Consider the following 20,747-nt stretch of genomic DNA (forward strand, 5'->3'; position numbering starts at 1 on the left):
CATCCCCACCACAGTACCTTTGACGTAGCACTTAAAAGTGTTGCTAAAATGTACTGCTCCGAGAATTTAAAAAAATGAATTTTTAACTGCCACGTCACAATCTCGTCGCGGGAGTGTGACACGTGGTAGAAAAATAATTTAAAAAATCAGCTCAAGGATTTTTCAGAAGTCCTGTGTGTGGAGGCCGGGTGGGGGGGGGGGTGAAATACGTAACATGTTTGTTAAAGGAATGCAAGGAAGAGGCATGTGGAGTCTCGGTGGAGCTGCTGAACCATGAAATGTCACGTTTCAATTCCTGTCAAATAATCGCGTAATTTATTAATCCGACAGAGCTTCACTCAGTTCTAACACCTATGTCGAGGAGGGGGTCGGCGTGGAACATTTGACCTAATTGTTTTTATTGAGTCCCCTTGTGGACGAAAGCCAGAGTGTAGGAAGAAAACTCTCTCACACACAAGCCAAGAACGCTCAATAATCCAGAGATAGGTCTGCAACCCACTTGCTGTGTTACCTCATTCTGGCTACCTCGTAGCCCCGTTTCACATCCAAGTATAACCCACCAACATTACCATCAAAGCATTGTATTACAGGTGTGCAATACCACAAGCTGTTTGGTGATATTACAGACGTTACTGTGAGTTATGAATGCATGTATGTTGAACTTCTTACGTAGCCAAGCGTGCTAGTCGAATACAGGACCAGCAGCATCATACAGCGTTTACGTAAGCACGTGGTTGCTACACAGTATTTGCAAGGCAAGCCCTTGAAGAATAAGACCCGAGTTATGAGCGCATTGATGGTCATTGCAGCTTGTTCAGCACCCTGGACAGCAGCCATTGGGCTTTCATTCGACCGCAGCAGGTTACACATCCAACATCTCCATGTCCCAGCACAGATTATAAATTAGAGTTATCCATAGACCGCATACACACAGGACATGTAAAAACAATATTTAATGAAATAACCAGAAATGACACTTATGCAAAACATCGCTCTATCGTTAAGCTACAGCCGAATTGTAGTTCATGGTGCTGTACTTACTACATCGACTATAGCATGCACAATTTTACTATTGTCATGCAGAGTGTCAGACTGACGCTACAAATACACTGGTTTACGTCCCCTTAAACGTTAAAAAGGTTTTTTAAAATACTGAGAAAACGTTACCATACACATGCACACCAACCTACACGTGACTAACTGCTTTACCATAAAATCACCGTGATCTCTAAATCATAATAAATACGTTTACCGTAGACAGTCATGACATTCAACGTCGGCGAGCAACATGTCGACTGGCAATCCAGGTTACAACAGCCCACAGGAGATTATTGTGCCCGTCCATCGTGCATCCAAAAATGGGAGGGGTGGGTGGAGAGAGGAGGGTGTGGAGGGGAGGGTGGGGAGGGGCTGGGTGGGGAGAGAGGGGCTGGGTGGGGAGGGTGGGGCTGGGTGTGGGGTGGGAGGGGCGGGGCTGGGTGGGGGGTGGGGAGGGGCTGGGTGGGGGGTGGGAGGGGTGGGGCTGGGTGGGGTTTGGCTAGGTGGGGAGGGTGGGGCTGGGTGGGGAGGGGCTGGATGGGGAGGGTGGGGAGGGGCCAGGTCGGGAGGGTGGGAAGGGATTGGGTGGGGAGGGTGGGGCTGGGTGGGGGGTGGGAGGGGTGGGGCTGGGTGGGGAGGGGCTGGTCACCCCGTGGTGCCCTTATAAAACTCAACGTTTAACCTACTCACGCCGGCTTGTGCCCGCTCTCACAGTCGGGCATATTTGCGGAATACACCATGCCGCCGTTGACCCTGGCCATTGACCGAGCAACCCAACGTTCCTACCAGCTCCCTCCGCAGGAATGTGTTTAAACCCCATAATATGCTTGGTATGGGAAGGTTCCCAAAACTCCACTCTTCATAAATCGCCATTCAAAAATGCCATTAAAAAATCACGAAGTTTTTGTCTCGTTTGCAATGCGTCGAATGTTATTTGTCTCTTCCTTTTGTTCTGTCTCACTCGTAGCATTGCCTCAGCAGCTTTCCCGCTCTTTTTTCTCCTGATGACGATTGCTTGTGTTGCGATCGAAACGTCGTAGTTTTTTTGTTATTTTTGTTATTTTCTTTGAACCTTTCTACGTGACTTTACCGAAAGACCCAAGAATATTCATTCCTTCAGTCATGAAAGCTTTCAGTCAAGATTTAAAATAATAATAATTCATTAAAGTCACAACCCTTTATCTGTCTACTGGTGGATGAAGGTGTTATACACCATTGTTGGTCATTGGGATGAATTGACCATACCTCACCACGCTGGTCAGTGGGGGTTGTTGGTCAAGAGAGGAGGGGGGGGGGGCAGGGGCAGATGTGATTAAGATCTCACTTGGCAGTAATATTACCTGCAGCCGGGAACTTAACTTAGCTGACCGGGTTCACAGTGCAGTACGCTAACCACTGTGATACTACTCCATCCCCCATGAAGGTTGTATTTGCGTAAAATTTGCATTTCTCATAAATAACAAATGCGTATGCACGCGACTTGACCCAAGCATAACAATTCATTATAATTATATTGTTCTTTCGGTAAAGTCACGTAGAAAGAAATTAAATAAAATAATACTAGAATACGACGTTTCGTTTGCAACACAAGCAACCATCATCAGGTACAAATGAATGAGAAAACAAACATAGTAAACTTGGAAATACAATGCAATAAAACACAGAGTAGGCTAACACAAGTCAACACCCTACCTGGTTGATTATGTTCTTCCAAAGATTGCTAAATTTGAGAGAGAGACAAAACATAGACACGGAGACACACAGACAGACACACAAGCAGAGAGAGACTCACATAGAGACAAACAGAGAGAGTCACACACATGGGCACACAGAAAGACAACGTCTCTGTGTCGAGGCCTTAAATAGAGAGTGGGGGGTGGGGCAGAGGGGAAGTTGTGTGGAATTCCTACCCAAAGCGGATGGACGAGCTGGGCACTGGACATCTAAATAAACAAGCACGGAGCGTTGTGTGGAATTCCTGATTTCTACCGTGCTTGTTCCGTGCTTGTTTATGGGTCCATTCTCTACTCTGGCCGCTATGGGCAGGGATTCCACACAACTCCCCCTCTGCCCCCCCCCCTCTCTGCCCATGTGTGAGTCTCTCTCTGTTTGTCTCTGTGTGAGTCTCTCTCTCTGCTTGTGTGTCTATCTGTGTGTCTATGTGTTGTGTCTCTCTCAAATTTAGCAATCTTTCGAGGAACGTAATCAACCAGGTGGGGTGTTGACTGTTGTGTTGGCCGACTCTCTGTGTTGTATTTGCATTATATTTCCAAGTTTACTATGTTTGTTTTCCCATTCATTTGTACCTGATGATGGTTGCTTGTGTTGCAATCGAAACGTCGCATTCTATTATTATTTAATTTAATTTCTTTCTACGTGACTTTACCGAAAGAACCAAAGAATCATTCCTGCAGTCACGAAAGCTTCGAATCTAGTTTGAATTCATTATCATTTGATTAATCATTACATTCATATTCGAGCCAGAGCTCCGAACCAAAAAAAAAATCCACCATAGTCGCCTGTACTGTTACATAACAAGACGAAGGTCATCAACAGGCACTTGCGCTGTAGCTCCGCGCGTCAGCAGTTGGAGCTCGCGCCCCGAGCCAGCGACTGCATCTCGTGAACGGGGGCCGCGTCTCCCGGCGCCGGGCGATGCCCGTTGGCTCGGGCAGCCCTGGAGGCGGATCGTGACGTCACAAAGGCACGGAAGGTCGCACAGCGCAGCGCCGCCCAGCGACCGCGCGCGGCACTGCGAGTAGCCGGCCTCCCGGGTCCGCCCTGAAGATCCTGGGCCAGGCGCATCGCGAAGAGACCCCGCTCCTCGGGCGTGCCTGGTGGTCACACAGTGCGGGGACAGCTTCCACGACGGGTCCATGCGTGCGTGTGGCAAGCTTCTAGCCCGACGCGGCATCGACGTGGGCTGCTCCATGCTTGCAGCAATACAGCCTTCGTCAGTGGAATTGTTCTTGTGCCCGAGCAGGTATTGGGTTCTGAAGGTATTGGTGGCCAATCACGTAGATCCCGTTTTCAGTTTAAAGACGGGGAAGGTAACCCATAAAACAAGACACTATGAGATCTCTTTTACCAGTGGCAAAATATAATAGTAGGTTTTTACCCTTTTAACTGGTACAAAACTGACACCTTTATTCAAGGCATCATGTTTGCAATGACCACAACACAAGTAGTCAAAAAAGCAAACAAAAAGAAGCAACTCTGATAAGGATGATAATATGCACTGTCCTTGAAGTTGATTGGCCCACACCCGAGACGGCTTTCTTTAGAGCCTAGTCCCCATTGGTGTAGGGCCAGATGACACCAGAAGGCGTACAACTCAAACACAGTGCAATATCAGAGTATTGAGAGCTCGGGGTAAGCATTTACACTATGAGATCTCTTTTACCAGTGGCAAAATATAATAGTAGGTTTTTACCCTTTTAACTGGTACAAAACTGACACCTTTATTCAAGGCATCATGTTTGCAATGACCACAACACAAGTAGTCAAAAAAGCAAACAAAAAGAAGCAACTCTGATAAGGATGATAATATGCACTGTCCTTGAAGTTGATTGGCCCACACCCGAGACGGCTTTCTTTAGAGCCTAGTCCCCATTGGTGTAGGGTCATAAAACAAGGTTTACCAACGCTGAATGTGAAACTGATATCATGGCGAAGTTATTTATGCAAGATCCATTGGATTGGCTACTGGTGCCTTTATAAGCAGCTCCTGTGCATGGCGTGGCGAGAAGGATAGTCTACTGTGTTCCCGCTCTGCGGAGTAGCTTTCCTCCATGATAACGCTGCCACCTGCTGTGACCAAATCCTCTCTTAGTAAGTCTTGGCTGCGGTCATTGACGGCAGGTTGAGCCAATATTGTGCTGAACACCGTCAGGTCCGTGGTATTACAGGGATCATATCAATCTTGGAAAGTGCTCCATCCATGTCCCCTGATGCTTCCTCCCGTTCTGCATTTTACCATTATTGTCTTTTATTCCCCTTACTTGAGTAGCTCCCCCCTGATTTTCCCAACACCTTCGTCATAGCTCTTTGCTCTCGTTCTGCACCCGCGATGTCTCCCGCACCTCTGATTAGCACGGGTTGGCTACGTACGGTGTGAAAGAAGTTCGCCATACATACATGCACACACACGTCTCAATGTGTGCGCACATCCACACTCGACGCGTATCTCCGTCGGGTGGCACCTTTCGCGTGAGTTTCCTACATGGGAAGTTATCGCGCACGTGTAACCGTGGTCGATCGTTTCACGTTGGGGTCCGAATCCTTTCCTCCCGTCGATTGATCCCAGTGTACCTGACACGGTAGTGTCCAGCAACAGGGACATGGCGCCTCCCAGGAGTACGGGCGTGCGCAGCAGCGACTGGAGGGGGCTGTACCACGCGCGCCCTGCGCAGGAGTGCACCACGCGCGCACAGACACGCAGATGTGAGCACACAGAGGCAACAACCGCGATCCCACGCGCAGCCAAGGGCCCACATACACATGGACACGCAGGCACAAACGCGCACTGTATTCACACCCACACACGAAAATGCAGACGCTAACATATGCCCGCTGAGACAGGCACGCCAACACGAGCACGTGTTTGCGTGTTCTCCCGGTGGTCACGTGGATTTTTCTCCGGGTCCTCCGGTTTTTCCCTCCACATTTACAAAATACGCGTTTAGAGTATTTGGCTGCTATACATTTCCACGTGATAAGCTACTTGGTTGCGCTATCATTTGTGGCGAGGTAGCTTCTGAAAAAGGGCTACATAGCTAAGTGGACCTTAACTGGTTAAAACAAAATAAAAGTAGTTTTAAACAATGCACTGAGATAACACGACCAAGATCGTGGGTTTGAATTTGAGCCTCACTCACCCGTGATTAAAGTGGGTTCTCAAGCCGAGTGAGCTGATGATCTCAGCGCGGTCACCAATGACCACGCGGGAAAAAAAACAACAACCCATCACGCTCAATTTCTATTCGACCAACCACATCCACACTCGCACCGAGATCACAGGTGAGCGCCAACGCGGATGCCGTCCGGGACGCAACCCGAACGGCGCGGCCGTACCACTGGCAATGCTCTGCGCGTGGTCCTGCATCCAGCGGGGCAGTAGCAGCGCCATGAAGAGGGAGAAGCCCACGATGAAGATGCACCGTCCCGAGTCCATGTCCAAGTACTGGAAGTAGGAGATCCCAGCACCGACCGCCACGCTGTGCGTCACTCCGAGCACCACGCCTGCAAGTGCCGCACACACGCGCGCGAGTCGGTGTGTGGAGCACCGAGTTCTGCCGGAGTCTGTTACTGCAGACATGTTATCCGGCGGCACTTGTCGAAATACACAAACTTGACCGGCGTTGCTCTTCTGAGCAGCATCAGCCCCTTGATAGTTATCAGCTACTGTGGGTTTACAAGACGTTATCGGTAAGTGCCCTCTGTCTGCACCATGGGGCATTAGCGGAAAAAAAACACAATATTGTTTAAAAACGTCGACGAGCATTGTAGAGAAACCATATAAACGAGGCAGTATGAACGAGTAAAACGAAAAATTATTTCTTGAATGGAATGCCAACCGTGATTCGTGACAATTTATCGAATTGTTAGCCGAGCGTTACATGCCGGGAGTGCTGGTTTGTGCCGAGTGGTGTCGGGCGTTTGGAGGCAGTGCGTACGCACCCAGCACGGGCAGGGGGAGTGAGGCGAGCAACGCTGAGAAACGAGGACTCATTCCCAGCAGCAGACAGAGCACGGCTGCCAGCAGAACGCTCCGACGGCTGCCCTCCTGCCGAACACCCCCCCCCCCCGTCCAATGGAGGGATGATGAGTTGGAGTGCGGCGGTGATGGGGGTGCGGGGAAATGGTTGCGTGGGGGGTGTGAGGGTTATGGCGGGGAGGTTGAGAGAATATAAATAAGGTCATTACGAGAAAAAAGAGTAAACGTGTCGCCGGGTTCAAACACATTGTCCGGTGCCCATCTCAATGTTGCCGATGCAGTGGCGTTGATCGCACATTCATATGGTGGGGGCCAGATTGTCCAGAGCATAACAACTGCTGGCTTCCTAGAAAGTGATCCTCAAGGGCATCAGATGTCCTTAGGCGAGCGTTTGATCTGGCGTTGGGGTTGGCTTGTTGGAGGAGGACTTCTGCCGGTTCACAAATGTTGATTCGGTGTAATTATATGAAAATAACGAATCAGCGCAGAAACATTCATAATAAAGGTTGTATAGGTTATATCGTGTGAATATAAATGTGTCGTTAATCCACCACCACCCAACACAGCCAATTAGTAAGGTTTGTCACGTAAACAAAATGTCCCAATTAGATACTGCTTCAGCACACCGGTGTGTTGGAGAGTAAACCCACAACATGTTTTATATAAATAAATACAAACCCATGCGGCATTTCTTTTTGGCCTATCCCACGCATTCAGCCAGTCCAAAGACAGCTGGGCAACAGGCGCTGGCCTCGTCACGGTGGTTAGGAGATGTTAACTCCCTCGCCTGGTATGCAGGAGGTCGTGGATTCGATCGCGACCCTGACGCCTATACATTTGGAGTACGCGTGTTCTCCCCGTGGTAGCGTGAATTTCTCTCCGGGTCCTCCGGTTTTTCCCTCCACATTTCGAATCGACGTGCGTTTAGAGTATTTGGCTGCTGTAAATTCCCACGTGACGATAAGCTATCATTTGTGATAGCCAGGTCGCTTCTGGGAAGAAAAAAAACCCAGCTGCACAGCTCAGCGGGCCTTACCTGGCGAAGTAAAAAAAAATACATAGTTTAGCGGTTTCGTTTAACCTCATCAGGGGCGTCCACACACTCACGGCGGTGAGCCCCAGGGCACAGGCGTTGGGCAGGCTAGCGGCGGCCGCGGCCGGAGATCCCAGCAGCCCCGAGACGGCGCAGCCGAGCCCCTGCGCGGCGAGGCCGCGCGAGGCGGCGCTCGCGCCCGGAGCCGGCGAGCGGAGCAGTCGCGTCGCCAGCACGTAGCAGCCCAGCGTCTCCGCCGTGCTCGCTGCGGCCAGCACCAGCCCCGCCAGCGTCGCGTCGGCGCTCAGCACCGGCCAGCCCATGCGGCCTGCACGCGATGAGCGCAGTGCGGACCGGGTGATCACCGTGACCGCCAGCAACGCCCGCTGCCCCCATAATCGTTGTCATCATAAGTCACCGTTATCATCGTTTTCTTGTTGATCTCGAAGCCGAAGTGTCTTGTGTCGTTCAAAACGAGCACTGGGTGGTGTTTAGTTTGTTTGGCAGTCCTGGAACGTCGGTGAAAATTCTACATTACCACAGTAAAGATACGTTTATTTATAAGAGCAAAACTGTTGACTTCTCACTAAACGCTAATTATGCTATTTACCCCAGAGGAATGATAGACGTAGGCAATCCCTGGCCAGGATTTCGATTCCCAACCTTCGTAAGGGAAATCTCAGTTGGTCAAGCAGTCGTGCTCCAAATCGTGGGGTTTCCCAAGTTAAAATCCCGGCGAGGGTTGACTTCACCCCATCAATGGCATTATCGTCAACATTTTCAACATCATCCCTCCGAGTTCAGTCAAATAAGCACCCATCTGATGAGGTGCTATCACCTGGCTAGAAGTCAACAATGATTGTCCTATGAATCCCACTGATATCTGTTACCTAAATTGAGATTTTACACTTGGCTCATGACTGCCATTAAGAAATGACCACCACCGTAGTTTGTGCTAACAACCTCTGTTTAATTTATGGCCACGGCTAAACATCAATGGCTAGTGGTATCTGAACCGTTCCTAGCCGCCTGCCCCTATTCATGATGAATTATGGTCAAATGGTCCCACGATCCGAGTGGAGCGGCCTTCATTCAGCAGTGAATTTCCAACATGGCTCTGCAAGTGCCGAGCAATCGTGAGTAGCAATGGCAGACAGAGCCACCAGGTGGCGATCGCGTCACGATGCCTCGCGTTGATGACCACCATGCCATGTGCAACATCACCGTGTCACGTGCAACACCACGTGCGCGTACAAGGGGGCTCCGCCGTCTCTCTCTCTGTATGGCTCTGTAACAGTTCCTATGATCACTGTTTCATTTCTTTCATGGCTTTATTTTGGTGATTTCGAAAAGTTAATTGGTTTAGCCATGTTTGTTTGTTGTAGTACGGAGTAAGACTGATGGCCTTAATCTAAGTTGTCTTGTGGTTGTTGTTGTTGTTGTTTGACTTGCATCCCACTGGGATTTTTGCACAAAGCGTTGATGTACGGTGCTTTTTCTGCAATATTTTGCTGTCTTTTCTTGGATTTTCTGTTTGCACTTAGTCACATATTCACTTTAAGATGTGTTCCTGTTCATGTTTTTGTTTTTTGTTTGTTGCGGTTACACCTGATTCAAGAGCCGAATGGCTCACAGGGCTATACCAAATACACGAACTTGAACTTGAACTGCAGGCTCTAACCACAGCACTTTAGAATATTTCGCTTTCAAAATGGCCAAGGTGTCTCAGGTAATAAATACCAAGTCAGTGCACTGAGCCAGCACCACTTAAATCCTGGATTCCCCTCTGCGTTTCAGCCATCTGTGATTAAATCAGGTTCTCAAGGGCAGTGAGTTGATGGTCTCAGCCAAGTTACCAAGGACTGCACAAAAACACACCCATCACGTAAAACGTGGGTTTTCACTGAATTTAATGTCCATTTCAGCGATTTTAGAAGTAGTATGTCCTCTGACACAAGGTGATGTAGTGATTGCTGCAAGGGTTATGAATAGAATATTGATGGTTTCATGACTGACACAACAACGAAAGCCCAAACGGCGTAGGGAGCAAAAACAATATTTAAAAAATATTACCAAAATACAAACTGTCCAAAGTCATTCCCTGCTCAACAAAGCATTGAGGCAATGCCCATCACCTGTTCACAGCGCTGAGCCATGGAAATGTTTAGTTGTTGTTTAAAGTGTACAAGAAAAACTTGGAGATACATGCTGGGAATTACACCGAAAGGCAGAAAAACGAACACATCGATCATAGAACAAATGCAAATTCGTAGATAGTCGATTTGGGCTAGGACGCATTATGGATAGATTTGGAAAATGGCTAAGGGATGAGGCTGGTGAGAGAATGGCAGCCAAATGATGGAACTTGCCCAAAGTCGGCAACTACCAAGGCAATGGAGAGATTAGATCAGCTCTAGTATACGAGCAAATGGTGATTACATCCAGCAGTGGACAGATTGTTTCTGATGATGACGATTATGGAAATGCTAAATAGGCCTACAGATATCTAGATTTGACAGTAAAGTTGTTTTTTTACAATTAGATAGGAGAGTGGGGTAATGATTGTCCTATTCGTCGATATCAATTCTGACCACGCAGAAGTGACTGATTTACCAAGCACAGTGGGGGAGGGTATGTTCTTTTGACTTCGCAACAGCGCAGCAGGTAATGGGCCATGTTTGACGTGGCTGTATTCATCGTCACGGCCATTTCACCCAGCACGAGTAGCGAGTCCAGTCGGCACCCCACTGTGAATGAACGCTGGAAATACTTAACGACCACCGTGACCACCATTTCATCATTATTATACGACTCTAACAGGTTTTTTTTCTTACATCCCATAAACACATTACGTCCTTTAGTGTCTAAATGAAAAAATGTAACGAAACAATGAACAAAGTTGGGTCAACTTGGATGGGGTAGTGTTTTACGATTAAAATATGGCCCCGTCATGAATCTTAATTAAAACATATAAAATGTAAAGTTCCTTTGCCATGTTGTGTCCGTCATGAGGGTTGCTTTATCATACTTCAATGTATTATACGTATGTAACATGAAGCTGCGTTAGTGTTGCCACTGATCCAGGTATACTACCAGAAGAGTCCAGGGTGTCAGGAATCGACTTAATTACCATCCACTGCATCGTGTTGATAGACCTCGGCCCACCGAGACACGTGTCCGAGTTTGGTCTGTGGAACACGTGGCAACCCTAGGCCACATGCTCCAAGAGGCGGAGGCAGTTGGTGGCCGTGCACTGGGGTGCCACAGTGGCTAGGAGATGTTAACTACCTTGACTGGTAAACAGGTGGACGTGGGTTCGATCCCAACCCTGACTCCTGTATATTTGGAGTTTGCATGTTCTCCCCGTGGTTGCATGGATTTTCTCCAGGTCCTCCGGTTCTTCCCCTCCATGTGTAGAAATGTGCGATTAGAGTGTTGGCTGCTATTAATTTCCAAGTTATTAGCTACTCTGTTGAGCTATTATTTGTGGCCAGATCGCTTCTGGGCCTGACCTGGTAAAAAGAAAAATAGTTTAGTGGAGTTTTACCTGGATAGGGCAGGCTGAGCCAGGCCACAGTGGCCGCTCCGTCGTCTTGCGAGTGGCCGGGCGGCAAGGAGAGTGAGGGCAGAGCAGAGCAGAGAGCCCAGCACAGAGCAACAGTGAGCAGCACCTGCCGGCGAGCACAGTGACCCACACAGTGACCAGGACAATGCACACATAACAACCTGGACAAGTGGACAGCACAATTCACACAGCAACACGGACATTGATCTGTTGTGTGTAATGCTTAAACTATGAAAATTACGTCACATTTTCCATTATATTATCTTAAATGTAACACTAATATATGATTTTATTAGAATTTACATTTTTAAAAATGCTGCATGAAGGCCTCCCCATGCCGTGTCAGTCATGGGGGCTGTTTGCCCATGCTTCATCACGCTGGTGCGTGCAGGTTGGTGAATGAAGGCCCAGGATCAGTTTTAGATGTCACTCGCCAACGCTGCTGCTAGCCGTGAGCAGGTTGGCGGGTTCACATTGCAGCGTGCCAAGCACCGTGCCGCACCGTTGCGCGTACTCGAAGGGAGGCGAGGCGACCGAGGACGCGGAGTGGCGGCGCGTTTCGTGCCATACCGAGAGTTTCCGACAAGCAGCCGGCACTGCCCACAGCTGACGGAGAGGTCCCGCCTTCCCTTGTGCAGGGCGATGCCTCTCCATGTGCTGGGACAGGAGCACCAGCAGCAGCGTTCCCCTGCGGACGACACCACTGTCAAGGCACCGAGTCCAGAGAGTCAAAGCGCTGGAAATTCCACATTACCATTTAAGGGGTCGCTCTCGACCGGAATCAACCACTGATGTCTTGCCACAACGCGGTACTCGTTTTTATCGACTCCAGAGACACGATGTCATAGCACGAGACCAGAATATATAATCCCGATTTTCACAAATGCTTTAGGAAACCAGGACAGACCACCGGGACATTTTCTTGAACCCAAGTGGACAGATGGACGGACGAACGGACGGAACGGTATGTGGCTGTAGTTACCCGGCAGTAAGACCCCAGTGGCTGCCGCCAAGTTCGCCCGTGTGCTGGTATCCGGCCAAACCGAGAAGGCAGAGTACGGGCGCCAGCACCATGGGCCCACACAGCACGGCCAGCCGTGCCGGAGCCCCCAGGGCCCCGAGAAGCACCTGCACCAGGCCGGACAGCAGCAGCGCCCCGCCCAGCTGCACGACATTGCACACACGAGCGGATCTCATCGCTGCTCCTTTTGCTCCATCTCCGCGGTGGATGTGTGCTCCGACACGAACCGCCTCCTTTGGCTGCACACTCAGTCGTGCTGGCTATCGGCCACAATCCCTCCGAGCAATTGTTTACATGCCATACTGGCACTTCTCAAAACAATTTCCAATTCCTCTACAGTACTATGATGTTTCTGCAGAGGGGATATGTCAGTGAACACGGGCTGCAGGATGAAGAGGTTTCATGACAGGGACTTATACATTTACTTTTCGACGAATGGCTAGAAGCCTAATCAAGCACTGATCGCAACTAAACTATTGTCTCAACACCAGTTGGTCAGAAGTGAAGAAGCTTGTCTTCCATTGGCCAATCTGGACACCACCCCATATGTATGTCACTGTATTGTGCGCCATCTAATGATTACATTCTGCTTCCACTTTTGAATAAGCTTCCCCATTGAGAACAAATTTGTAAGCTTGACAACGAGCACTGCGATCCACTTTGGTGAATCTCAACGGGCTCCGCGATCCACCAGGAAAGCTATGCCCAACGATTAACCGGGATGGATTTAACCCTATAATCAGTGCCGGATTAAACTAGTGCGGGGCCTGTAGCATATGTTATGAAGGGGCCCTAAATAAATATTAAAACACATTTTTTTTACTTGCATAGTAAATTGTATTTTTTCATTTTCTATACAGCCAGATAATACGACAAATCGCTAACCTTTAACGCACAGTCGTTCATAAACGTTGAAGGCAGTATAGTACTATAGTAATAGAGAAAGTGGAGAATCACTGAACCGGAATTGACAGCTTGAAATAATTTAGCGCGGGGCCCTTGAAAGTGCGGGGCTCGTAGCTGTGTGGTACTTTTGCTACATGGATAATCCGGCACTGCCTGTAATAATATACAGTACTAAAGAAATAACACCTCGGTGGTGAGATGTTAACTACCTCGCCTGGTCGTGGGTTCGATCCCGACCCTGACGCCTGCTGCTGTATATTTGGGGTGTGCATGTTCTCCACGTGACTACTTAAGTTTCTGCTGTGGGGTTATGGTATTGAGTGCATTTCATTCACCTCCCCGGCACGCTCTGGCCACTCGTAGTTGGCTGTGGCATTGATGCTGGAGTTGCTGTTATTGGTACCTAATGTGGTTAGGAACAAGTAACACACAGAGACAGATTCGTTACTAATTGCTGCGTAACTTCTATTCGTAATGATATCCCAGAAGGTAGGTGCCGTGTTTATGGTGCCGGATTCACAACCAGAAGGTTCGAAATTCAATTCCCAGCCCAGGGGTAGCCTAAGCCCATCATCTGTTCTATGTTGGTGTATGATTGCCACAGTGGATAGTCAACAGTGGTTGAGATGAGCATTGCCCCATGCTCACATGAGCAGACACATTTTTGTGTGATTCAACATTGACGAATGTAGGAACAGGGCACTTACCCCCACCCATTGCAATAAACTGTAATCAATAATTAATATCGACGTATCGTCGTTTGTCCCCCAGTATGTCTCTGCTTGTATCCGCGCCTCTATCGGTCTCTGTGCCTCTCTGTCTCTTGGTAGCTCTGCGTTTGTCTCCGCGTCAGCGCATCTGTTTGCAACCGTGTCCACTATCCGTGTCTCTCTTTGCGGCCACGTCTGTCTCCCAGTCTGTCTCCCTCTCTCCGCGTCTCGCTGTCTCCGCGTGCGTCTCCCACGTGTCAACGCTGAGACTGCCCCCCCCCCCCCACCACTCGCTCCCCGCCGTTGCCCTTCCACCCTCGATCACGCCGCCACGTACCCGCGGCTTGCGCGGAACATGCCGCGTCGCCGGGGGGGCAGGATGAGTAGCGGCCCAGCAGCAGCAGCAGCGGAGCCGAGGCCCCTGTGGAGGCCCCTTGCAGCACGGGCAACCTACACACAGCGCGACCCTTCCCCTTAGACAGTGGAAGTTGAACTCGGGGACAGGGCAGACAACAACAACAGCCGCTATTCGCCACTAAGTGGCTGTGACGTCGCCACGGCGCATGTGCCAGGCTAGGTGCACTCTGAGGTCACGTGAAGTGTCGAAGGCTCGTTGCTCGCAGGGGGTCACGGGACAGACCCAGGTGTCATGGATTGATTGACCGGGATGACTGGTAGATGTAGTGCCGGATTAAGCTAGTGCGGGGCCTGTAGCATATATTATAAAGGGGCCCTAATTTTTTTTTTGTGTAGTGAGTTCAACTGAGTCGCAGACGTTATCTTGGGAGCAATACTATTTATTCCGCAACTTAACGCAACATCACACAATCTTCACTCGCGTCTTGAATGCCCATCTAACCATGCTACGGCAGAACTAGACACGGTTCGCTATCCCGGCCCGGACCACAAGCTGGGTCCCGGACCGCGTGGCTAGAGGCTTCTTCTCCCCCACGTGGATCTTCTTCACACCAGCACACGAAGAACCCCGAGCTGGGGCTGGCTCCGCCCTTCGCCCCGCCCACCTTCCAGATCTCTCTCGAGCTCTTTCTCGAAGGCTCCCGAGAGCTATTTTAGACCACGTGACCGCCCAGCAGCCTCCATCCACCGGTGGCCCCCCTCCAATATCATCCGGTCACATGTCAGCAGGTCAACCAGCGTATCATGCCCCAACGTAACCCTGTCTGGCTGATGCTCCCTCTCGCTCCCTCACCGGGAGCCCGCACCGCACACTGCACGCGGTGCCTCCGCGCTAACCAGCGCTCACCCAAGCCCCGCTAGGGCTGGCACTACGCCCAGTAAGCGGGCTGCACATAATGACAACATATTATTCACCGTGGCTTCGTAAGCCCGGCACCACACAGTGACAATCACAGTCACGACACTAGCATAGTAAAGTAATTGTATTTTTTCATTTTCTATACAGCCAGATAATACGACAAATCGCTAATCTTAAACACCCAGTCGTTCATAAAAGTTGAAGGCAGTATAGTACCATAGGAATAGAGCAAGTGCAGAATCACTGAACCGGAATTGATAGCTTGAAAGCATTTAGCGCGGGCCCCTTGAAAGTGCGGGGCCCGTAGGATATGTCGCTACTTTTGCTACTAAGATAATCCGTGCAAACTTGCTGCGTTTAAGCCGCCCGGTGCTCCGCTCGTTGTTGTAAGCGTCGCTCCACTTGTTCTCCCGTTGTTGTTGGAGGGCGACAGGCACTCGTTAACACCGACAACCAAACCGTACTCGTGTACCTCCGATTAGCGCGGGACAGTTCAACATACATACATATACTTGACGTAACTTTGGAAATTGTAGGCGCCAACTCTGGCTGCGTTCCCGCTTGTCTGTGGTTTATCGCGCCTCTGGTCATTGTCTCTCGGGATGAACGAAAACTGTGCGCCTGACAAATTCTCCATGAGAAATAAAACCTCAGCCGTGAAGACGACCAGTGGGGGAACAGTGTCAGCCTTGGTGAGCAGCAGAGAGGAAGCAGTGATCTCGTACCGAGCGGACGTGGTCGAGACTTTAGTTGCTCAGCAAGGGTGAGCGTCTGCACCTAAACTATTTTTGTTTACGAGGTAAGGCGCACTGAGCTATACAGCTATTTGTTTCAGAAGTGATCTGGCCACAAAGGATAGCTAATCGAAGTGGCTTATCACGTGGAATCGCAGCCACATACTCTAAACGCATATTCCTAAATTTGGAGGAACAACCCGGAGGACCCGTAGAAAAATCCGTGCATCCACGGGGAGAGAGACACACCACAAACTCCAAATATATAGACGCCAGGCTCGGGGTCGAACCCACAACTACCTCCTTGTATACCAGGCGAGGTAGTTAACATTTCACCACGGCGGCGCCCTGGTTACCTGGAGCCCAGCGTGAGCTGCACGAGCGTGGAGAGGCCCGAGCAGAAGAAGCCCGTGGCCAGCAGCTGGGGACTGGGCCACGGGCCGTCCGCGTGCAGAGCCGAGCGACGCGAGCCGGGGCCACCGACGCCGGCCGCTGGGGAGGGCAGCAGCAGGAGGTAGCTCGCCTGCAGGGAGGCGGCGAGCAGCAGCACGTGCTGCCGGGAGACGAGTGGGGTCGAGACGAGTCGGAGGAGGGGCCCCTCTGGGCAGTTGTGGAGGGGCCCAATTCCGACACCGACTTTTGGTCAGCCGCCACAGCCGGTGTGTGGGGCTTACGCCAAAAAAACAACAAGGCAGGCAAACAGACTCGCCGATCGGGATCGTCCGCCGCAGACCCAATGCCCGACCTCCTGTTTTACCCGAAGCACCTCCGATTAGCACGGTTGTCTACGTACGGTGCAAAAGAAGTTGAACATACATACAGTACATACAAGCTATGCCTTGCGGTCCAGTAGGTGGCCGAGAGACTACAACAACGATCTCTGTTTCATACCTGCGGAGAGGAACGGACAGCGCCTCTGCACGCGAGTACGCGACCCACGGTGATGAGATGTTAACTACCTTGCCTGGTGTATTTGGAGTTTGCATGTTCTCCCCGTGGTCACGTGGATTTTATCGCGGTCCTCTGCTCTTTCCCTCCACATTTAGAATAAATATATAAACAGCTTTCGTTTAGTGGCGTTCCTCCCCTTTTCCCTCCTGATGACGGTCGCTTGTGAGTTTTTTGTTTATTTTTATTATTTTTTTAACCTATCTACGTGACTTTACCGAAAGACCCAAAGAATCAACACGCGTTGAGAGTATTTGACTGCTATAAAGTTCCACGTGATAAGCCACTTGCTTGAGCTATCATTCGTGGCCAGGTCGCTTCTGATTAAGAGCTACAAAGCTCAGTGGGCTTTACCTGGTCAAATACAACATTGTTTTAAAATAGTGACCCAAAACAATCCTGCCTGATTTACATGCACAGCCAGCATCGCCCATCCGTGATTCACACTGAGGTCCGAGATCCACAGCCAAAATCGAGGACAGCATCAAGAGCCTCGAAACTGACCCACAGATTTTCTGTCAAATCATCAAACTCTCTGCCGGATATAACATCCCCACGGCCATCGAAAAGTCGATAAGCCGTGTTGGCTCCCTAAAACGGAGGCACTGCTGGGGGGCAGCACAAAGCGGACAAGGCAATGCAAAGATATCTCGACTCGGCCCGGCGAGAAACCGCTGAGAATCTCATGTTCGCACGTTCCTGCCATGAAGCGTGGAATCTGCTGTGGACCCTTGGGATGGCTAAGCCTTCCCGGCACCGACCACTCAAATGGCCTGGCCAATGCAGTGGACAACGGGCCTCTCCAGAACACCAACGGTCGCAAAGAGAAGCCTATTTAGGCAACCAAGTGCTCAGCCGCATCCCAGCTCTCATCCTCTTACACGAGAGTTGAATTTGAGTCCACCTTATTGACCACCAAAGCTGTGAAAGCGACGGGACCAGACAACATCGAGCACAGATGGTTCCCGCGATGTAACGGTATTAGAAAGCCGCTTGAGCGATGCAAATCTAGATTCAAAACTCATTTCTTTAGAACTGCTATTTGTGTTCAGTTCGCCGTCCTTCCCCGACACCTCCGATTAGCGCGGTTGGCTACGTACGGTGCGAAAGGAGTTCAACATCCACTACACACATCCATCCACGAGATAGAGGCATCGCCCTGCGGCAGCCCTTAGCCCACAGAGGGGCAGCCGCGTTCCAGCCGCGTTCCTTCTGGCTCGTTTAAGACCGCGACAAACGACCTGCACAGGCCAATGTTTCAAGTTTCATTCATTAGGTATAGCCCTGTGAGCCATTCGGCTCTTGAATCGGGTGCAACCGCAACAACAAACAAAAACATGAACAAAAAACATCTTAAAGTGACTATGTGCAAACAGAAAATCCAAGAAAAGACAGCAAAATATGTCAGTGCGCGCAGAGCGGAGCAGAACGTACGACTCACCTGCACGGCGTAGAGGATGGCCACCATCCAGGCGGGCTCGGCCGTGCCTTGCCGCCACCCCTTGGCAACCCTGGCACTGCCCCGGTCCCTCGTGTCGCCCGTGCCACCAATGCACAGGGCCGTGCCTTTGTAGCACCACGGTGACATCTTTGCGCGATCGGGCAAGCGTTGGGAGGTTACTCTTTGGCAAGTAATCGGGTCCCGTCCGATTAATGATTGCTCGGCGTTTTAGAAATGACGCAGTGTAACCTAATATTTGGTATTTTAAAACGCAAAGGTCGCGTTCTTCAAACGAACGAGTATTGTATTCGCGTCAGAAGTAAGAGCACATTCCTGTGACCGTGGGCTTGGTACGGCGATCTCTGTGCGTCGGGTGCTGCTCTCCTCACGTCGACCAAAGCCGCTGACACCATAATTTCCCCCTTTTAATTATTTTTGCAATCATCTTCAAACTTTGAGAAAGTAATCATAAAAAAAGTAATCGCGCTAAGTAACCGTAACCAAATTATGCACTAACAAGTTTACCAGTACCTACCTTGGCTAATCTGGTGGCAGTAATGTGCTGGCTTGTAACGTGTTACTACTCCTGAACACTATGAGTAAGCTCCCTGCGTCATTTGGATTTAATCAACAACTGGCAATTTAATTTATTTTATACCTACGTGACTTTACCGAAAGAACCAAAGAGGACCCAACATAACCTCCAGAGATATGACAGCCAGGCAGGCAGTTAGTTATATAAACTATACGACCGTCAGTAATACCAGCTAGATCATGTTACTAAGACATTGCACTGTACATGTTAAGCTGTTTTTTTACAGCTATGGCTAGATGATGCCTCCGCTGTCTAATTTTGTTTGCCTGCGTTGTTCATTTGAGAGGTAATTGATCTGCAAGCTCAATAATTAACCTGCACTATTGCCCCAGCTTTGCTAAAGGTGTATCCTCTGGAGCATATAATCGCTGACAGCCTTTCCGTGCTCGGTAATAATTAATTTAGACCTTCCCCAGGCCCCGTGTCCTGTGTGTGTGTGGCACGGTTGCATATCCAACAAAGACATTGGTAAACTCTGATTTGATCAGAAGGCTCAGAGCAACAGCTGGCTCAAACCTAATCAACAGGAACCACTAAGTCGTGTGTTCTTTTTTAATCTGGATATTCTTCTATTGTTAGTGCAACATGTGTTTAGTATTGTGCAGAATTTTTTTTATCCGTTACAGCCGTGATGTGTGCTCTACATTCCTGCCAATTAATTTAGCACCGATATACTTGTACTATAAACGTTCAGCTTTAGCCATCAGAAAGTGAGATTGTGACCAGAATCATGGATTTCATTTTAGGTAACAACTAAAAGTGGAAATCTTTCCAAATGTTTCAATGTCCCCTGGACATAAGTGTTAAAAAATAGGTGTACCTGAACACCACGGCAGATCTCTCGCCTACTTCAGCAGTTTTTTCTTGCTGTGGTTGTCCTACCTGATGACGATTGCTTGTGTTGCGATCGAAACGTCATGATCTAGTGCTTTTTCTACCTACGTGACTTTACCGAAAGAACCAAAGAGTATGGATTCCTGCAGTCACGAAAACTTCAAATCAAGATTGTGCCTGACCATTTCATCAGCATTGGGGTGTTTTTTTTTACCCTGGAAGTGTAAATCATTTCGCTTCCCTTGCGGGGGGTCCTGCTTGTGGTAGGAAAACTGACTGGAACTCAAAGGCGCCACAGTGGTGAGATGTTAAATACCTCGTTCCTGGTATACAGGAGGGTGTGGGTTCGATTCCGACTCTGACGCATGTTGAAATTTTGGAGTTTGCATGTTCTCTTCCCGTGGTCACGTGGCTTTTTCTCCGCCACCTCTGGTTTTTCCTTTGACATTTAGAATCAATTTGCATTTAAGAGTTTTTGGCTGCTATACATGTACACATGAGCCACTTCGTCGAGCCATCATTTGTGGCCAGGTCGCTTCTAAAAAAGAGCTGCATAGCTCAGTGGACCTTACCTGGTAAAATAGCTTCATAGTTTATATTGAATGATGAGGCATCGTGAAAGCGCCACCAACTGTCAGCCGACTCCAGTAGGGCAGCTGTGCGTGTGTGGAGCCTAAGCCAAAGTACAAGCGGGCAGCTTTTTCTAAACTTCACAGGCTACATCTGCAGGACATGTGTAGGGGACTGTAAGGAGAAAGTGCGAGTGTACACGTTGAGATAAACACATTCCTGCGGAGGGAGCTGGTAGGAATGTTGGGTTGCTCGGTCAATGGCCAGGGTCAACGGCGGCGTGGTGTATTCCGCAAATATGGCCGACTGTGAGGGCGGGCACAAGCCGGCATGAGTAGGTTAAACGTTGAGTTTTATAAG

The 20,747-nt window shown here is 49.6% G+C and overlaps 1 protein-coding gene across 2 annotated transcripts; it reads right to left on the bottom strand.

Moving 5' to 3' along the window:
* Nucleotides 1–1,666: 1,666 nt before the first annotated feature.
* SLC23A3 (solute carrier family 23 member 3) lies at nucleotides 1,667–19,228 on the bottom strand. 2 transcript variants are annotated; one of them, XM_061555248.1, is made up of 12 exons: nucleotides 18,389–19,228; nucleotides 16,356–16,552; nucleotides 14,327–14,439; nucleotides 13,615–13,682; nucleotides 12,335–12,516; nucleotides 11,923–12,040; nucleotides 11,335–11,458; nucleotides 7,862–8,115; nucleotides 6,718–6,823; nucleotides 6,112–6,279; nucleotides 5,350–5,442; nucleotides 1,667–3,872 (listed from the first exon to the last, which is right to left on the bottom strand). In XM_061555248.1, exons 1-12 carry the CDS (start codon nucleotides 18,533–18,535, stop codon nucleotides 3,619–3,621), a joined length of 1,824 nt encoding a protein of 607 aa, XP_061411232.1. In that variant the 5' UTR covers nucleotides 18,536–19,228; the 3' UTR covers nucleotides 1,667–3,618. The 2 variants fall into 2 exon arrangements, with proteins under 2 accessions (XP_061411232.1, XP_061411233.1); XM_061555249.1 differs by lacking the exons at nucleotides 6,718–6,823; nucleotides 7,862–8,115.
* Nucleotides 19,229–20,747: the final 1,519 nt, after the last annotated feature.

Source organism: Lethenteron reissneri, chromosome 20 (assembly GCF_015708825.2).
Source record: "Lethenteron reissneri isolate LAM-NWPU_2019-01 chromosome 20, ASM1570882v1, whole genome shotgun sequence".
Classification (NCBI taxonomy): domain Eukaryota; kingdom Metazoa; phylum Chordata; class Hyperoartia; order Petromyzontiformes; family Petromyzontidae; genus Lethenteron; species Lethenteron reissneri.

Coding starts and splice junctions, on each gene's coding strand:
- SLC23A3 (XM_061555248.1), bottom strand. CDS start 18,535: ATGTCACCGTGGTGCTACAAAGGCACGGCCCTGTGCATTGGTGGCACG. Junction 12,517..13,614: donor GGCCAGAGCGTGCCGGGGAG/GTGAATGAAATG, acceptor AATGTCGTGCAG/CTGGGCGGGGCGCTGCTGCT. Junction 8,116..11,334: donor GCTCAGCCTGCCCTATCCAG/GTAAAACTCCAC, acceptor CATCGCGTGCAG/GCCGCATGGGCTGGCCGGTG.